This window comes from Hyperolius riggenbachi, chromosome 5 (genome assembly GCF_040937935.1).
Source record: "Hyperolius riggenbachi isolate aHypRig1 chromosome 5, aHypRig1.pri, whole genome shotgun sequence".
Taxonomy (NCBI): domain Eukaryota; kingdom Metazoa; phylum Chordata; class Amphibia; order Anura; family Hyperoliidae; genus Hyperolius; species Hyperolius riggenbachi.
In genome coordinates this window covers 10,647,623-10,668,140 of record NC_090650.1, presented here as the reverse complement: position 1 = coordinate 10,668,140, position 20,518 = coordinate 10,647,623, and the positions used below count along the sequence as shown (strand labels likewise).

The 20,518-nt window shown below is 42.5% G+C and overlaps 1 protein-coding gene across 1 annotated transcript in view; it reads left to right on the top strand.

Moving 5' to 3' along the window:
* Window positions 1-2,346, top strand: part of THSD7A (thrombospondin type 1 domain containing 7A) — a 570,344-nt gene extending 567,998 nt beyond the window's left edge. The window contains exon 31 of the mRNA XM_068235085.1: window positions 753-2,346. Within this exon, the coding sequence (XP_068091186.1) occupies window positions 753-837 (85 nt within the window). The 3' untranslated portion in view covers window positions 838-2,346. The remainder of the gene's footprint in view (window positions 1-752) is intronic.
* The last annotated feature ends 18,172 nt before the right edge of the window (window positions 2,347-20,518 follow it).

The following is a 20,518-nucleotide window of genomic DNA, read 5'->3' as shown; positions in this document are numbered from 1 at the left end:
CCACGCCTACCATATCGCAACCCCCTAGTGACGCTACTGAGTGTAACTGTCAGAGGAGTAGCTATGGGGGGACAAGGGGGAACATATGCCCCGGGCGCAGCACTGTGAGGATGCTCAGCACGGTCACTGCACCCCCACGTGCAGGAGAGATGGCTCACTGGCTGCCCGAAGTGCCCCTGCTTCTCTCCCTCCCTCTGCAGAAGCGGTAACAGCAGCAGAATACGGCTATCTAAATCGGGCACATCTGGCTAGCTAAACAGGGTGAAGGGGGCACATCTGGCTAACAAAAGGGGCACACATGTGGCTATTTAAAGGGGGGCAATCTACCTATCTGGGGTGAAGGGGGCACATATATCTAAATAACTTTTGACTTCACCCATGGCCATGATTACATTCTGATGTGTGGCCATGCCCATTTTGTCCAGAGGTGGGCATTAAAACTGTCTTAGTCCCCGGGCACTAAAAACTCTAGCTACGCTTCTGGTAACTGTAACCGGTATTATGATGCACATATACATTAAAAACTGCTGGGACCATGTCATTTCTGTAAGGCACCTGCTGTACCAGATCTAGCAAGGTATGAACTAATAAAGACATTTGTTTTGCAATTACGTGATCAGCGAATTCCATAAGGAACTTGATCAAACCTGTAGATCTTCCCCATCCCAGAAAAACAGTTTTCACCCAAAAATCCAACTCCTTTTCTGGTTCCTTGTCTGAAATATAACTATATTTTTTCCTTCTGTTTGTAGTAAAAAGCCAAAGAAACCACCGAGAAGACAAAATAACCGGCTGAAACCATTAACTTTGGCTTATGATGGAGATGCAGACATGTAAAAAAAACAAATACTCCAGTAAAGCCGAAAAAAATATACATTCCATCCCTGGTGTGTAAAGAAATTTACAGACAAAAAATATATATCTTTTGGGGGAAATATTGAAGTCTTCAGCTGACGAGTGACACATGGTTGTCAAGACTATTCGTCAACAAAAGGCTGCACTTATACGCTGCCACCCTTGTCCAGTGGAAATACATTGGAGAAAAAGTATTGAATTGACTGAAGAATTCATCGCTGAATCGAAACCATCTCACTGTAAAGACTTCACACGAATGTGTCTAGCACAAGACTAGACCGGACATCTCAACCTCCTACGACCAATACGCATGAACTATCGCCGTGTACTCAGCCGAGAGACCACCCGATCCATCTTCTGTCTTTCCTCGCAAGTAACCAATGGTGTTTCCTGTAAATAAGACTATGTACAGACGTTCTGTAATCAAATCGTTTACAATACATATTCTGCCTGACTTCAACCATGACGTATGGGACCAGAAATCCAGTCAAATTCCAAAGCTGCTCTGCCATGGGACGCATGGGGTGTCCTCAAATGCAGTATTTTATAGTAACTCTCCTGGAAAAAAAGACCCACTTGTAAATCCGAGCGTGTTTCTACTTTCTGTACCTCTCCTAATGTTGCCTACATCTTTTTTTTGCTGATTGTAGGGCAGGAATTGCACTATATTAGTGCAGCATGATATGCACTTAACTAGTTTCGCCATAGAAAATGCCTCTTTCTTATAAGGCAGGAAGACTTGTGCTGGAGGCGTCAGGTAGACATGTAAGGGAAGAGTTCAAAAAGACCAGAACGAGAGTGGAATATCTCTGATGGGATCAACAATCTGTACATACATTAGCTGTTTTCTAGATAGAACGTGTGTCTCTCGTTGTCACAACAACCTCCCCCACTTCTGTTCCGCCTTATTTATATTTCCCATGGCCGCTAACTTATTTTCATGATATATTCTCGCAGTTTGTCTGTACAGTTCGTAAATGGGTAGACCTGCCACACTGAGGAAGTCCAGACTGGGTCAAGAAATTTTGATGACGGTATTACAAACTTTTTTCTTTTTATAAATATCAATATATTAAGGAGAAACATCTGTTCTTGCGCAATGAAAAAAATATAAAAAAGAATAATGCTACTGAAACCGACAGGAAAATTCTGTTTATTTTTATTTATTTGTACAGTCACCATCTGGCTTTTACAAATTAAAATGTCATTTTTGCTTGTTCAGTGGAAATACAGGCTTGCCGATCCAGTGTATGCCTTAACCACTTGAGGACCGTAGGCTTACACCCCCCTAGTGACCAGGCTATTTCTCACAATTAAGTCCGCTTCAGCTTTAAGGGCTCGCTGCAGGGCCGTACAACTCAGAACACAAGTGATCCCCCCCCCCTTTTCTGCCCACCAACAGAGCTTTCTGTTGGTGGGCTGTGATTGCTGCTAGGCTGTTTGTTTTATATATATCTATATATATATCTATATATATATATATATATATATATATATATATATATATATATATATATATATAAATACAGAGGGTGCTGCAGCACACAACAGGAAAACAGTGACAGGGGCTCTTGGTTACGCTTTAACGCGTTTAAGCTCACCAACTGCGCCAAAGTGTCCCCGATCTGGTGAGTCCTACTCTAACCAGGCAAAAATGCTAGTTTTTATCAGCGTTCTAGTGGGAACCATGCCAAAAGCCCAGGGGTCAGCTAAATGGGAGAAATGAAATTAAAAACACCTCACCTTCTTCTAGCTACTAACTGAACTATGAGCACCGCTCATTTATATGCTTAACTGTGCTAGAGGTGGGCGTGGTTATGCACGCTCACAGGGGAAAATAACATAAGTCAAGGGATGAGCAGCACAAACCGAATTTTATGCAATACTATGCTGCAGCACCCTCTGTATTTATATATTTCTTATGGAGATTGGGGATCTCCAGGCTGCGTGCATGCTTTGCATAGTATTGCATAAAATTCGGTTTGTGCTGCTCATCCCTTGGCTTATATATATATATATATATATATATATATATATATATATATATATATATATATATATATATATATATATACTGGTATTTTAATTTTTTTTTAAATAAACATAGCCCTTTTTTTATTTCAAATATTTAAATATTTTTATTTCCCTCTCTCCCTCCGCCAGCCAATAGGCATCAGGCATCAGTCTATGATGGCCGATTGATCTTGTGCCTCCCAGGGGGACAGCCGTGTCACACGGCTGTCCCCAGTACAGCGCAGCCGTAGATCGCAGCGCTGTACAATGTAAACATACGGCGGTTTCGCCATCTAACAGTCTCCTAGCGGCGATCGCTGCTGGGAGGCTGATGACGCAGCTGAGCTCAGCTCCGTCATTCCAGCGGAGATGCGCACACGATCTCTGCAAAACCCCGCCCCAGGACTGTACGCCAATTGGTGTTGAGCGGTACTGGGACTACCACCGCGTTCACGCCCGTTGGCGTGGAAGGGTCGTTAAGTTGTTAAAGAGGCCCTGTAGTGACACATGGCAGAATGCTGTAAATTAACTTTCAAGTTAAATATCGTGGCCTCAGCATCAGAAATACTTCCTATAGCTATATATTGCCGTTTATTGGTGTGTAACCCCGCCTTCCCAGTTAGGCCTAGCCTAGGCTGTTTAGTATGCAGAATTCTTCTCCGCCCCCACCACCACCTCCTCCTTTCGAGCATTCTGGGAGGCCAGAGATCTTTTCTACTGGTTTCAGAACTCTCAATAAACGAATGTTCCAAAAGACTGTACCTGCCAGTACTAAAGATGTCACCACCATGTGATAAATGTCAGAATGTAAATCAGGGAGAGGAAAGATTTTACAAAGAGGCAAACACTGACTAAATAACCTACAAATGAGCATTGTAAAAAAATAAGCAATTTTATTCCTTCTGTTATTTCGACTACACTTCCTCTTTACCGGTTATAGTGATTTGATGGTAATAAATGTAAGCAGGGCCGGGCCGAGGCATAGGCTGGAGAGGCTCCAGCCTCAGGGCGCAGTGTAGGAGGGGACGCAGAATTCATTCAGCTGTCATTCCTAATTGTGTTTGAAGCAGAAAGAAATAAGAAAAGGGGATACATAGCAGTGACTGCAAGCCAGATAACTAGATATTCAGGTGTTGGGGAGGTTGTGGGCCCTGTGGCCCTCTTAGTCTAATAGCAATCAGTGTGTGATGGCTGAGGTGGCAGGGATGGAGGGACGCACTTTGGTGTCTCAGCCTTGGGTGCTGGAGGACCTTGTCCCTTCTCTGAATGTAAGCCGTGTATTTTGGCTACAGAATTTTTGCCGTGATGCGTAATGGGATCCATATGTCCTGGCCTATAGAACATGATGTTGAGGATTCTGTAACTCCACATTTATAAATAAAAAAATAAAAATTGCATCTTCCAAGTCATGTGCAAACACATCCAATTACAACTCACGTCAGCGTTCCTATGAGGAAGGGAGATAAGCTGCTAGTGATAGTTTCTTTACTAACTGGAAAGCAGATACGATCTTGGAAGAAAATATTTTTATTGTTTCCACAAAACTGGTGTTACACTCAAAGGTCTATTAAGTGGGGAGTTACTCTTGTCCTAGTCACAAGATGCAATAAACAATTTCTTTAATTTCTTTCAAAATATTAAATACAGAAAACAATGATTGTCAAATACTATATGTATCAAGGAGAAAAATACATGTACCTGTGCTATTTTCATAGGGTTATTATGGTAAATGAACATGCAAGACATTCCTGTAGCAATGTCATGTCCTGGAACAATTTTCTAATGTTAGAACATTCCCCTCCCCCCCCCCCCCCACCCCCCCATCTAGTGTCAAGAGTATCACTGATACGTGACCTAGGACAATTATTTTTAAACAAATATTCAGTTCTCACTTTTTCCCACCTGTTTCAGTATGGAGTGCATTATTATTATTATTATGAATTTATAAAGCACCAACATATCTCGTGGTGCTGTACAACAAGAAACAAAACATGGGTGTGCATAATTATACAATGTTAAAGGCACACTAAAGTGTCTTTTTTTTTTTACCTTATTTCCATATCCAGCCACAGGGACGGATCAAGACCAAGTTGCGCCTGGGGCAAGGTCAGGTTTTGGTGCCTAAACTGACATTCATTTTGCCGCCTTTTTAAGAATTCAACAAACTGCGCCTGGGGCAAGATACCCGCTTGCCCCCCCCCCCCTAGATCCGTCCCTGTCCGGCCAGCTTTAGCATTAAATTCCAAGCGGATTTGCCTCATTCCCTTGGCAGAACGAGTTATTTATGCCCAAGAAATAAGTCGCAGATCTTCCTTCCTGGAAGAGGCAGAGCTGTGCGCAATAGCTCCGAATATTCTTCAGTCAATCTCCCCCTCTCCCCGCACCTCACAGTGAAAGAAGACTGAGAGGGGCGGGGAGAGGCGGAGATTGACTGGAGCGGAGGCAGAGCTACTGCGCACAGCTCTGCCTCTTCCAGGAAGAAAAATATGCAAGCCAGGAAAGTCGTGGAACATTCCTGGGCTATTTCTTGGGCATAAATAACTCGTTCTGCCGCGGGAATGCAACAAATCCGCTTGGAATTTAATGCTGAAGCTGGCTGGATATGAAAATAATGTAAAGAAAGACACTTCAGTGTCTCTTTAAGCACAAAATATAGGCACTAGTACAAGATACAGGACTAGTAGACACAGCAATTACAGTGACAAATGTAACAGAGGGTGATAGATCCTTGCCCTGGTCAACTTACAATCTATTACAATCACAGGTAAAATGTTAAATTATGCTTATAAAAAAAATTCAAAAATGTGTTTGGAATAATTATCATTATTAATATTTATTGTATTTATAAAGCACTAACATGTTACGCAGCACAAATATAGTAAAAAATATAATCATTTTTAAAAGAGGTTGTTTTGTTACGTTTTAACAACAAATGTCATTAAGGGGAAAAAAAATAGCGGTTAAAAATATTTTCCCAAACATAAAGTCATCTTTTAACTTGTACTTTATTCTTATAGGGTTTAAAACTCTATAATTACTCATTTTTATCCTTAGTGATGTCTTACAGATATTTACAGCTAGCCTACAGTTATTTATTCATACCTCTGATATTAAAATGTATCCAGTATTTTAAAAACAACCATTAAAAATGCAGTTATTTCTTTATTTGTGGGTCTACACACCATCATCTGAAGCATATACAGGTAGTCCCCGGTTAACGAACGAGATAGGGACTGTAGGTTTGTTTTTAACCTGAATCTGTTCTTAAGTCGTAACATTGTGCCATCTCTGTCCCCTGTACCTTCTCTGTGCCCCCCCCCCCCCCCCCCCTGTGCCTCCAGTGTCCCCCTCTGTCACATTTGCCCTCTGTACATGCTTATACAAGTCTAAAAGCCATTTTTTCTTTGAATTTTTCAATTTGAAAATTTTTTTTTACTTGTTCCCATGGAAACACAGAAATCATGCCATTCGTATCGGCGGGTTGTTCGTAAGTCGTGGACTAACTGTATGCATTTCCATATGAATAAGCCACATATTTCTCTTTATAATGGCAGTTATAAAAATGATAGGATTACAAGAAGCAACAGATTGGCGATACAGTGTAATTACCACCAATTTTACACTTACAGGGGTTGGGGGGGGGGGGGGGGGGGGTAATTTTCTAACTGGCTGTAAGGACCAATGTTCCAATCAGAAAAGACTGCAGGTGTAAATTTATTTATTTTTGGGTGAGTGTGACATGAATATAATAAAATGAAAATAATGCAAATAATAAAAAAAAAGCTTGGTGAATTACAAAATAATAGAAATGTTTTAATTATTCTTTAAAAAAAAAAGAAAACTAGTCAAAGTGTCCTCCTATCCAAAACTAAAGGTAATGGTCAGTTGTTAAAAAGAGTGTGTAATGATTTTTTATATTATTCTGTCTAATTGTGGATACAGAAAACAAGGCTCTTGCTTTACTGCTCTTGATACAGATGACGTAATTTCATTGGGAATAATAATCACATGACCCTCATGGTTGTTCTGGGACCAAGAGGGCCCCATGCTAGCATTATTGCAGGGGGGCCCTATTATGTCTAGTTACACCCCTGAGGGGGAGGTTAGTTTTAGGCACTAAGAGAGAGGGTTGTTAAAGAGAACCAGAGATGAAGCACCCTCATGTATTTTACCTTATAAATCAGTGGGAACATGACAGTAAACACCTAATCTGCTCTTTGTTACATTGTTCTCTGTTTAATTTGCCTGTTATCACCTCTAAGATAAGAATCCCGACTAAGCAGTCGGCTGGCTTTGCTACAGAAAGATTATAGCTGAGACTGTGTTCTTTTGTGTCTTTTCAAGTCCAAGCCTGCCCCCTGCTGGCTTTGCTCAGAAATCATTATAGCTGAGTCATTATAGCAAAGCCAGACTCAATGCACAGTCCGGGATTCTTATCTCAGCTAGATAACAGACACTTTTAGCAGTGAGGATGAAACAGAGGGCAGTGTAGGTGTTTTCTCTAATGTTCCCACTGATTTCTATGGTAAAATACATGAGGGTGCTTCGTCTCTGGTTCACTTTAAGCATTAGGTTGTGGGGTTAGTTTTAGGCACTTAAAAATTGCTCCCAAAATTGCTTCAAAAGCCACAAGCGCCCCTAAATTGCTCCCAAAATCACAAATCATTGAAAAAACGACTTCCTCTTTCTCGGCTTTGGAAATAAGAGATTGCAGGTTCAGACAGGAACATCCACCTGCCTGAGTAATAATTATTTATTGGGGGGGGGGATCATTTAGATGCATTTTAATCATTTTTTTATTATTTGAAAAAAAAAACAAGTTTATTGGTCACAATTAATAAGCAAAGTCCTTTTCTTTTTATATCTATATTTTTTATATATACACTGTATACCGTAAATGTAAACGGCTATGCTCCTTTTTCTGTATACTATCTCAGTATATGGTGACTTATATAGTGAGAGCCGAAGAAAAGGCAAACAAAGAACCTTACATAGAGCAGAAGTATCGCAGTAATAACGTTTAGAGGCTTACTTTTATCATTGTCCAGTTCACACTGTATTTTAAAGCCAAACTGATCGGGTAAAGTGGATCCGGTCCCCGCCCAAGATCCGTATAGCTTGGTCCACACTGGCAATCCGTGAAAATGGACCTGATCACCGGTTGATTGGATCCGTTGCCACTCTGGTCTGCTGAGAGGGTGAAGGAGGGAGAGATGGTTCCTTACACACACTTCCGCCTCTTGCTCTTGTGTCACGTGACTACCAGGAAGCATGGTCACATGACGCGACGTAAGAAGCAAAGGGAAGAGACGGAAGTCTGGGTAACAAAACCGTCCCTCCCTCCCTCCCTCCCCCGCTCAGCAGACCGGAGTCAAAACGGATTCGATCGACCGGTGATCAGGTCCATTTTCACGGATTGCCAGTGTGGACCGAGCTATACGGATCCAGGGCCGGGGACCGGATCCACTTTACCGGATCCGTGGAGCATCCCCCCACATGCTTCCCAGACCCCCACTGCAGACCCCTTCCCACCCATGGATTTTGCCCCTGAACGTTCTCCCATTGCCCCCAATGCAGGGCTTCATCTTCCGTTTCCGGTCTGGTCTAGAAAAATAGGTGCTGCCGCAAAGTTTCGGTCCATTCAGCGGAATGTACGCAACGGATCCGTACGAACAGACGCATGTGAATGGTTCCATAGGATAACATTGGATCCGTTCGCATCCGTTCCGTTGTACAGTATCCGTTCCATTACGCTTTTACGGTCTGTTTTTTTAACGGTAATGTGAACGGGGCCTATCAACTATAGTTCAGCTAGAAATGATCTCTGTATGACATGCAAAGTTGCTTCACTCTCAACCGTTTGTCAGCATAATTATGTTTACATGGTGTACCATCCCTATATAATTATGTTTACATGGTGTACCATCCCTATATAATTATACTTACATGGTGTACCATCCCTATATAATTATACTTACATGGTGTACCATCCCTATATAATTATATTTACATGGCGTACCATCCCTATATAATTATGTTTACATGGTGTATCATCCCTATATAATTATATTTACATGGTGTACCATCCCTATATAATTATGTTTACATGGTGTACCATCCCTATATAATTATGTTTACATGGTGTACCATCCCTATATAATTATACTTACATGGTGTACCATCCCTATATAATTATACTTACATGGTGTACTATCCCTATATAATTATATTTACATGGTGTACTATCCCTATATAATTATATTTACATGGTGTACCATCCCTATATAATTATATTTAAATGGTGTACCATCCCTATATAATTATATTTGCATTGTGTACCATCCCTATATAATTATACTTACATGGTGTACCATCCCTATATAATTATGTTTACATGGTGTACCATCCCTATATAATTATATTTACATGGTGTACCATCCCTATATAATTATATTTACATGGTGTACCATCCCTATATAATTATATTTACATGGTGTACCATCCCTATATAATTATATTTACATTGTGTACCATCCCTATATAATTCTATTTACATGGTGTACCATCCCTATATAATTATATTTACATTGTGTACCATCCCTATATAATTATGCTTACATGGTGTACCATCCCTATATAATTATATTTACATGGTGTACCATCCCTATATAATTATATTTAAATGGTGTACCATCCCTATATAATTATATTTGCATTGTGTACCATCCCTATATAATTATACTTACATGGTGTACCATCCCTATATAATTATGTTTACATGGTGTACCATCCCTATATAATTATATTTACATGGTGTACCATCCCTATATAATTATATTTACATGGTGTACCATCCCTATATAATTATATTTACATGGTGTACCATCCCTATATAATTATATTTACATGGTGTACTATCCCTATATAATTATATTTACATGGTGTACTATCCCTATATAATTATATTTACATGGTGTACCATCCCTATATAATTATGTTTACATGGCTTACCATCCCTATATAATTATAGTTACATGGTGTCCCATCCCTATATAATTATATTTACATGGTGTACCATCCCTATATAATTATATTTACATGGTGTCCCATCCCTATATAATTATATTTACATGGTGTACCATCCCTATATAATTATATTTGCATTGTGTACCATCCCTACTCAACTTCAGGGCCACGGGCTCAATTTACAAAGAATGTGAGGGATTTTGAATCTACAGCGTGTTTCATCAGCATGAGCTCAAAAATGTTTTTAATTCATAAAGTTTTTTTTTTTGTAATTGCTGCTACTTTATTAATATTCAGGACATGGAGATAAAGCAACAAACAGCCATTTGGAGGAGGATTTTGAAGGAGATAGAAATATGTAGACCTTTTAAAGCGGAATATAACCCTGCATTTCAACTTTGCTCTAAAATATTATTTACAGCATATTATATGCAAAAAGCATTTTTTTTTTACTAGACCAGCATTGGAAGGGTTAAACACAGAGGTTTAAAGGTCCTGGAGAGATGTATGCAGAAGTTCAGATAGATACATTCTATTTAGTTACATGTATCTATTGATAAACCGTTACATGAGTCACATTCAACACTTAGATACACTTAGATACATTATGTAAACAAAATGTATCTATTTCAGCTTCGGATGCGTCTGCAGAAATCTAAAGGAACTTTAAAGCCCTGTGTAACCCTTCCAATGCTGGTCTAGTAAAAAAAAAATGCTGGTTGCATATAATATACTGTAAATAATGTTTTAGAGCAAAGTTGAAATGCAGGGTTATATTCCGCTTTAAATGTGTTGCATTCCAACAGCTTCCAAAGTTTTGTAAATTCCACCGACCCCAGAATACTGGTCATGTGGGTTTGTTTGTTTTTTTTTTTTATCTAAAACTGGCCCCTATATTTCCCCCATTTTTTTTTTTTCTTTTTACCTGGTCCGGTTGCCTTTACCTGACTGCGGGAACTTGACAAAGGTTTCCTTTTTCTAGCTAGCTCATCTCGGCATGCAAATAACAAGGCATACTATGTTGGATAAGATAAGGACACTATGACCAGTAGGTAATTAAATCCTTTCCCTCCCCCCCCCCCCCCCCCCCCAAAAAAAAAAAGAAAAGGTTTACACAGTAATGTAAGCCTGTTATTTATGTGATATTTGTTGTGGGAGGGGCAGTAAGCCGTGGCAGTAAGGAGTGAAACATTTCACTGAGCTGTGTTAAAGAGAAAGGGAAGAAGGGATGTGACTTTTGGGATCACAGAGGATCAGTAAAGATGGAAACCAGCAGAAATATTATTTTCTGGTTTTTCATATCACATTTATCCTAAACCAGCCAATGAGACACCGAATACAAAAGAATAGGTACCCTTAATAAGTTATTTCTTATTGGATGATATTTTTTTTTTGTTAATATGGAGTTTCATCCCAATTTAAGAGGTTTGTGTAAAATAAAAAACACTTAAGAGGAGATTTGAAAGAGGTTTCAGACAGCAATTTGCAGGCTCTAAAAATGGAAAACAATTCTATGTGATAACTGACTATTGGATAGTAGTTTGGCCATGCTAAAAACATGTTCAGTCTCACTTCTCTAGCTGCAGATAAACTATAAGAAGAAACTTTGAGCTAAGGAAGTGGAAATGTTTTTTATAGTTTAAACCTTTCACGTTCTTTGTCAGCTGACCTCTCTGAAATAGAAAAAAAAAGATAAATACACCATGAACTGCTCTAGGCTTCCATGGACGGTATTAACAGAACTGCTTTCTTTTATTTTCTGCTTTAAAGAGAACCCGAGGTGTGTTTGAAGAATGTGATCTGAATACAGAGGCTGGATCTGCCTATACAGCCCAGCCTCTGTTGGTATTTCAAACCCCCCTAATGTCCCCCTGCACTCTGAAATCAGACATAGATCACAGCCGTGCTGTGAGGCTGTGTTTACATCTGTAGTGTCAGTCTCAGCTGCTCCCCCGCCTCCTGCATAGCTCCGGTCCCTGCCCCCGTCCCTTCCCTCCAATCAGCAGGGAGGGAAGGGATGCAGGCGGGGACTGGAGTTTTGCAGGAGGCGGGGAGAGCAGCAGACTGACACTATAGAGATAAACACAGCCAGCTCTGACAAGCTGTTTGTCAGCAGCGTGGCTGTGATTTATGAGGGATTGCAGAGTGCAGGGGGACCTTAGGGGGGTTTGGGATAGCAACAGAGGCTGGGCTGTATAGGCAGATCCAGCCTCTGTATGCAGATAATATTCTTCAAACCCACCTCGGGTTCTCTTTAAGCATTTTCTCTGCCTATTTTAATTTACTTGAATGTGTACTTTATCGTTCATGGAGATTTCTCCCTACAGAATGTTTACTTTCTTTGTTAATTTGTAAATTATGTAATGTTTTTTTATTTTTTGTACATTTTTTTTTTTTTAAACACAGAAAAAAAATGAATATCGGTCGTGTTTGTTATTTGCTTTTTATGAAGGCACGTGAAAGTGTGAGATTGCTCTTTTTATATTTTCATGTCACTTAACAAATGACTTCTGTACAGTAATTCTGGCAATAAAAATCAATACCTATTTATCATCTGCTTGGTTGTTCTTTTTTGTGTAAAAAAAAAAAAAGACCCAGAAAAATGGCGACAACCAGAAAATTTCGGGTGTGATATTTTTTCTTTTTCATTTCATGTAGAGCATACATGTCAAACTCGTGGGCCAAAACTGGCCCTCGGAGCCATCAGATTTGGCCCTCGAGTGGTTTTCCCACTTTGCTTTATGTTTGGCCCACTTATGCTGGGCATACACGGCTTGATGCAGGCTTATCCGACGTGTCTGATCACCGCGGGGATGGATTAAGCGCTCGATACCCGCGGGCGGACAATAGCGGCGAATCGAGCGTAAGATAAGCGCCGGCGGGGACGAGCGGGAATCGATCCGGGTGCATGCGGGGACGCGGCGGGAGTCGATCCGGCGGCTAAATGGCCGCCGGAACGACCCGTGTATGCCCAGCATTTGAACCACCAGAGAAGATATGTTGGAGTGTAAACCCTGAGGCTACTTGCACACCAAGACGTTGCGTTAGGTGCTACGTTAAGGTCGCATAACGTGCACCTAACGTAAGGACTGGTGCTCTTCTATGTGGACGTCGGAGTGAGCCGCGTTGTGCAGCTCACTCTGGCGTCCGTGATGCGTACTCTTGGACGCATGCGGCATAACGTGGTCCCGCCGGCCAATCGCCGCACAGAGCGGCCGCACCAGGTATTAAACACTGCACATCACTGAGTGCAGTGAATATTAATTAGCCATGTGCCTGGCCGCTCTCTGCTCCTCCCCAACCTGACTGAGCATGTGCAAACAGTCTAACGCGGCTTAAGCCGCTGTAACGTCGTAGCATGCTGCACTTTCGGGAGAACGTGCAGCGTTACATGTAACGCAACGTGGGCAGTGTGAACAGCCCACTTGTGTTACATTGCTGTGCGTTGGGGGAGCGTTACAGGCTGCACTAACGTGCGCCTGTAACGTCCCTGTGTGGAAGCAGCTTGAATCAACATGGAAGCTATTAGAGTGGCGAACAGGAGATTTGGCGGCAGCCTGCAGCCATGCACAAGTCACAGATAATAGGCAATTCCCTCAGTAATCAGGCAACAGCTTACACAGGAAGCATAGGTCTCACCAGGTAATGCAGGAACAGTAGTGATAGTGTGCTCCTCTGTCCACATTTCTGTGCAGCCTGGATGATATTGTAGTTATTGCAGCCATGCACAAGCAAATTACAGATGACAGGTCATTCCCTCAGTAATCACACAACAGGTTACACAGGGAGCATATTTCTCACCCGTAGATGCAGGTACAGTACTTAGTGTGCTCCTCTGTCCACATTTCTGTGCTGCCTGGATGATATTGTGGCTTTGCAGCCATGCACGAGCAAGTCACAGATGATAGGCAATTCCCTCAGTAATCAGGCAGCAGCTTGCACAGGAAGCATAGGTCTCACCAGTTAATGCTGATACAGTACTGATAGTGTGCTCCTCTGTCCACATTTCTGTGCAGCCTGGATGATATTGTAGCATTGCAGCCATGCACAAGCAAGTTACAGATGATAGGCAATTCCCTCAGTAATCGGGCAGCAGCTTACACAGGAAGCATAGGTCTCACTGTCACTTTTGAGGTACTCCAAGCAGGCCTAGAGTAGTGTGCAGATAGCGAGCTACAAGTGGCTGCCAGCCCGCCCACTGACCACAGTTCATTGGTCTCCGACTGACGTATGACAAATGTGCCCGCCCACTTTCCACTATAACCAGATACAGAATACGGCAGGGAACAAAAAAACAGGTTTACTATAACAGAAATTCTATTATATCAGGTTTTACTATACCAGACGTTACTTCCATATACTTATAATGGGGCTTGGCCGGGACCTGGACATTTCGTTTATATACCCCAATGTTTAATATATCAGAGTTTACTATAACAACATTACTGTAGTAGGTGACATGATTTGAAGGAATAGAACGTATTCATTCTTATCTACTTTTGTCGGATTTGGATGCTGTAGATAAATGCAGTTTGTCAGTAACTGAATCTGATGGTAAATCTAACAGTAGTGGCAGTGGCATAGCTAAGGAGCTATGGGCCCTAGTGCAAGTTTTACATTGGACACCCCCTGCCCCCCAAACACTCTTTACATAACAATTGATATGGCGCACCACAACCTGGCAATGGCAGCTACAGTGTCAGAGGTGCAAGAAGGGATTGGGGACAGTCTGTTAATGTTAATGATTACCACTACTCAAAGCATCTATAGAAGCGATTATCACCAGCACAGGAAGAATAGAGAGCTAATGCTGTAGTTGAGGGAAAGCCCCTCTGCCCCCCTCCCCCCCCCCCCCCCCCTGTGGCCCAAGGACCCCAGTGCATTCCCAACCTCTGCATCTCCTATTGTTACGCCAATGGTGGAAAGTAGCTAATTCTCTTTGCCTTAAAGAGGAGCTGTCAGCCATACTATCTCAGAAAAAAACACATATATAAGTAGATAAATACTTACTCTACTTACATAACATATCTATTGCATTGTCCACATTTTGATTTTAGTGATTTTTCTGAAGTAAAAAAGGAGAAAATCCTTCTTAGGATTTTCCATTTTGTCTGTGTCTATCTTGAAGCCAATCCTGATGTCATTTCCTCCCTTACTCTGTCTGTGTTTCAGTGCCCGCCCACCTCCCAGTCTTCAGACACTCCCCCAGCCAAGTCTGCAGAAGAAAGTGCATTGAGAAATATTGGCCAATCAGAGAGGAACAGAGGTGTGTGTGGGGGGGGGAAACGGGAGGGAATGAGGCTCCAGCCAATCAGGCTGTAGTTAAGTCTGAAGGGAAAGTGAAGTAGAAAAAAAGAAAACCCAGCATGCCCTGCAACTTCCTTTGTGCTGCAGATGTACCTAAGAAGAGGCAGGGAAACTGGGGAATGATGTTTAATGGAGAAGAAAAATAAGAGTGATGTGTAACTTTTGGATTGCCCGGTTTGCATCCTTATTACGTGTTTACCAGAGAAAAATAAAGAATTGATTTTATGCCCGACAGTTACACTTTACTCTCTGTTGTAATGTAAAGTAAGTATGCTTTTTACCAAACTAAAATAGCGTTCACGTTCCATTTACCATGAAGGTTTCACCTGCTAGGGTAGCCAATTTTTACAAGGTAGCTATGATTTTTTTTATAATTACACCTATAATTTGTTTGTTTCCGTAGGATAAGGTAAGTTCATTTTAATGGTTCCAAAAGCCTTTCATCATTTCCTCCATCCTGATGTGGTACGCCGGCTCCTCTGCCAGCGACAGACACAAACTACAGAGGGTCATCACATCAGCAGAGAATATCAGTGGGAAACTCAACCCCCCCCCGCCACTGGGCTTCCTCTACAACTCTAGACTCTGATCTAGAGCATTAAGGATTCCCAAGGATCCCTCACATCCAAACCACCTCTTCTTCAGCCGGCTCCCATCTGGCCAGAGGTTTCTGACAATCTCCACCAGGACTTCAAGCAGGGACGGATCTAGACCAAGTTGCGCCTGGGGCAAGGTCAGGTTTTGGTGCCTAAAGGTCAGGTCTTGGCGCCTAAACTGCCATCCCCCCATCCAGTTTTGGCGCCTAAAGGTCAGGTTTTGGCGCCTAAGGATCAGGTTTTGGCGCCTAAACTGCCATTCACCATCCAAATGTTGCCGCCTTTTTAAGAATTCAACAAACTGCGCCTGGGGCAAGATACCCACCTGCCCCCCCCTAGATCCGTCCCTGACTTCAAGCCATAGAAGTAGTTTTTTTCCCCTCAGCCGTCAACCTCTTGAACTCTCTTCATGCTCTAAAATTGCTGTGCACTATCTGCACATAACCATCTTACTGTAGCTCTGTGAACTAGTCTAGGGCCTTTAAAAAGGGTGCATGGAAAAATGGGCGCAAAATGCTATAATGATAGCACTTTTCATATTAAAACTAATTTATCGTAGTTACTAGCACCCAAAATAGCCGCCAGCAGAATTTATGTTGTAGTACTATTCGTTTGTTCTATTCTACTCTTTTACAGTGCAAATTCCAGTAGTAAAATATCAGCAAATATTTCACTACAGCTAAACCTAATTCTCCCACACAACCCTCCCCCAACCGATGCCCAACCTTCTCAATACATCCTCCATCCCAGCCAGATGGTGGCAGTAGCTGGAGAGTTGGAATGCATCATGGAGGGAAGCACATGGAGGCAACATCAAGGTTGAGTTAACCCCTCACCACCACCTCTTCTGCCACAGTCCGCTGTTCTGAAACTCTTTTCCAATTTACTCTGAACAGCACTCCGCTTCCGAATGGTCATCCATTTTGACCACACCTCCAGCCACAGTTTTCACTCTTCTAGTTACAACTAGTGGACTAAGGTTCTCCAGCAATTGCCAGTTTCCGTTCAGGTCCTTAGTTTATCCCACTCTCCACCTCACTCTTTACCTAAAGTCAAGCCCCCGCTTGAACGGGAGACGGGACACATCTACATAACTTACCCCCCTACACCAGCACCATAATACGTTCTGTTAGACACCCTCTCAACAGATGCACCTATTGTCTCCACCCCACCCTTTAGATTGTAAGCCTCTGGCAGCCTCCTCCCTTAAGGCCCATACACACGTCGGATTTCCGCGAACGACGGGTCGTTTGAACGTCCCGTCGTTCCGTCGTTCGCCCGCTAAATCAGGCGTGTGTACAGACTATTGTTCGCTTGATAAGGGTGAGTTTGAGCGATCCGTTCAAACGACCCGTCGTTCGCGGAAATCCGACGTGTGTATGGGCCTTTAGTGTTTCCAGCTTGATTATGCAATCTTACTGACAATCACCCCTCTTGTAGACTTGAACAGTCTCTATTTTGACCTATGACACTGTACTGTTATCACATCATTTGCACGATCTTGTTTTGTTGTGAGTTATCTGTGTGTCCTACCTTGTATATTAACCCATTTATCTATTGTGCAGCGCTGCGTAATATGTTGGCGCTTTGTAAATACAATAAATAATAATAATACTGTATATTCTGGCGCATAAGACTACTTTTTAACCCTTGAAATTCTTCTGAAGAGTCAGGGGTCGTCTTATCCACCGGGTGTCATTGATGCCGGGTGATACGCCCTATCCTGTTACCTCCTCTCAGATCTCGCTGCTGAGGACTGTAGTGAAGCGGTGCAGGTGCACATGTGCGAGATCCTATCCTGTTACCTCCTCTCAGATCTCGCTGCTGAGGACTGTAGTGAAGCGGCGCAGGCGCACATGTGTGAGATCTGAGAGGCAGAGAAGGAGGTAAATGGGATACAAGGGCGGGGCCAGAAGGGTGAAAGAGGCGTGCTTTATGGGCACAGCACGATCTATTCTTTCATACCACTCTGATAAACAGGGAGACCAGGAGAGCTGACCAATCCAACTAGTCAATCACCTGTATACTGTTATATACTGGGTACCACATACAGTGCAGCACCAGTATCTGTTCATACATAGCACTAGTATATGATGTTTTTTAAATTTTTATTTGGTGTGCGTTGGAAGAGGGGTAGTCTTATATGGCGAGTATATCCCAAACTCTATATTTTAACTGGAAAAGTTGGGGGGTCGTCTTATACACCCAGTCGTCTTATACGCCGGAATATACGGTAATAATAATAATAACTTCAGCTGCCCACAAGCCTAGTCTGTGCAAGATATAGGATCTCAGGCCGAGGAAACCAACGACATGCCAGAAAGTCTAACTAGGAATTACTCCAGGAACTAGGCCAGAAGTCAATAATGGAGATTAGATGACTGTCAGTACAGGGGCAGATGAGCCAAGGGTCATGCGCGATAAATCCAGTGGTCAAATTGATGATCCAAAAGTCAGGCAAAGATGTAGTCGAGCAAAGCAAAGGTCAAGACCGGTGTCAATCCAAACGTGAGTCAAGAAGAGGGTCGTTAACGCAGTAGCAATCCAGAAGTATAGCACACAAACCATCCACTTTCAAGGGCAAGAGCAAACTGCCAGGAAACAAACCTTTATTGTGGCAGGGACTTATCAGGTGACCACAGTTCTCAGCAGCCCATAGGCTGGAAGAGCAACAGAGTGACTCATTGGTCACTAACCCCTAAACTAATGCCGGTGCATGAGGGAATAGGATAGACACATTGCTGCACACCCCCCTCCAAAAAGGCTTCCAGCTGCCACCCACGTGCACACCCACACAGTGCTGCTGGGGATACCGTCCATGACTAGACCCGACCACGCTACATGAAGGAGGAAACCAGAGACTCTGAGTGGCTCTCTGAAAAATCCGGCTGCATCACTGGACCCCGGAGGTAAGTTTGTTATGTGATTTCATCACACCACCTGTCACACCCCCACCAAACTTCCAATCACGTCTCACCACACCTCTAGTCATATACGGGAGAGTACTGCAAAAAGTACTGCTAACTGTTAGCACCGCTTTGTGAATCAGGCCCCTAGGGCCTGATTCACAAAGCGGTGCTAACAGTTAGCACCCTGGTGAATAGCCCTTTATCATGCCTAAACTCAGTTTAGGCATGATAAGTTTAGGCGTGATAAGTTTAGGTGTGATAAGTTTAGGCATGATAAGTTTAGGTGTGATAAGTTTAGGCATGATAAGTTTAAGCACCAACTGCGTTAGCACCGCAGTGCACAGCTGATCAAAAGTTTTGTGGTAGCAAAGTCTGGTGCACTTCGTATAAAGTTTAATGGCGCTGCTTTGCGTGCGGGACTTTGCAAGCGATCTAAACTTATCTAAACTTAGCATGCCTAAACTTATCACACCTAAACTTATCATGCCTAAACTTATCACACCTAAACTGGCTTTTCACCAGAGTGGTGCAATGGTTATCATGCCTAAAGTCTCTAACTGGGTTAGCACCGCTTTGTGAATCGAGCCCTAGGGGCCTGATTCACAAAGCGGTGCTAACAGTTAGCACCCTGGTGAAAAGCCCTTTATCATGCCTAAACTCAGTTTAGGCATGATAAGTTTAGGTGTGATAAGTTTAGGTGTGATAAGTTTAGGCATGATAAGTTTAGGTGTGATAAGTTTAGGCATGCTAAGTTTAAGCGCCAACTGCGTTAGCACCGCAGTGCACAGCTGATCAAAAGTTTTACTCTAGCAAAGACTGGTGCACTTCGTATAAAGTTTAATGGCGCTGCTTTGCGTGCGGGACTTTGCAAGCGATCTAAACTTATCTAAACTTAGCATGCCTAAACTTATCACACCTAAACTTATCACACCTAAACTTATCACGCCTAAACTGGCTTTTCACCAGCATGGTGCAATGGTTATCATGCCTAAAGTCTTTTAGGCATGCTAACTGGGTTAGCACCGCTTTGTGAATCGAGCCCCAGGTGTGATAAGTTTAGGTGTGATAAGTTTAGGTGTGATAAGTTTAGGCATGATAAGTTTAGGTGTCATAAGTTTAGGTGTGATAAGTTTAAGCGCCAACTGCGTTAGCACCGCAGGGCACAGCTGATCAAAAGTTTTACGCTAGCAAAGTCTGGTGCACTTCGTATAAAGTTTAATGGCGCTGCTTTGCGTGCGGGACTTTGCCCGCGATCTAAACTTATCTAAACTTAGCATGCCTAAACTTATCACACCTAAACTGGCTTTTCACCAGCGTGGTGCAATGGTTATCATGCCTAAAGTTTCTAACTGGGTTAGCACCGCTTTGTGAATCGAGCCCCTAAACTTATCACGCCTAAACTTATCACGCCTAAACTTATCACACCTAAACTTATCACGCCTAAACTTATCACACCTAAACTTATCACGCCTAAACTTATCACACCTAAACTTATCACGCCTAAACTTATCACGCCTAAACTTATCACGCCTAAACTTATCACACCTAAACTTATCACGCCTAAACTTATCACGCCTAAACTTATCACGCCTAAACTTATCACGCCTAAACTTATCACACCTAGGGCTCGATTCACCAAGCGGTGCTAACCCAGTTATCACGCCTAAAGGACTTTAGGCGTGATGACCTCTTCACCACTGAGTTAGCACCGTTTTTGCCTGCACTTCGCGCGAAGTTATCGCGCGCAAAGTTTTGCGCGCGCACCCGCACAGGCGCGCGCGCAAAGTCCCATAGGGTTTAATGGGCGCATCG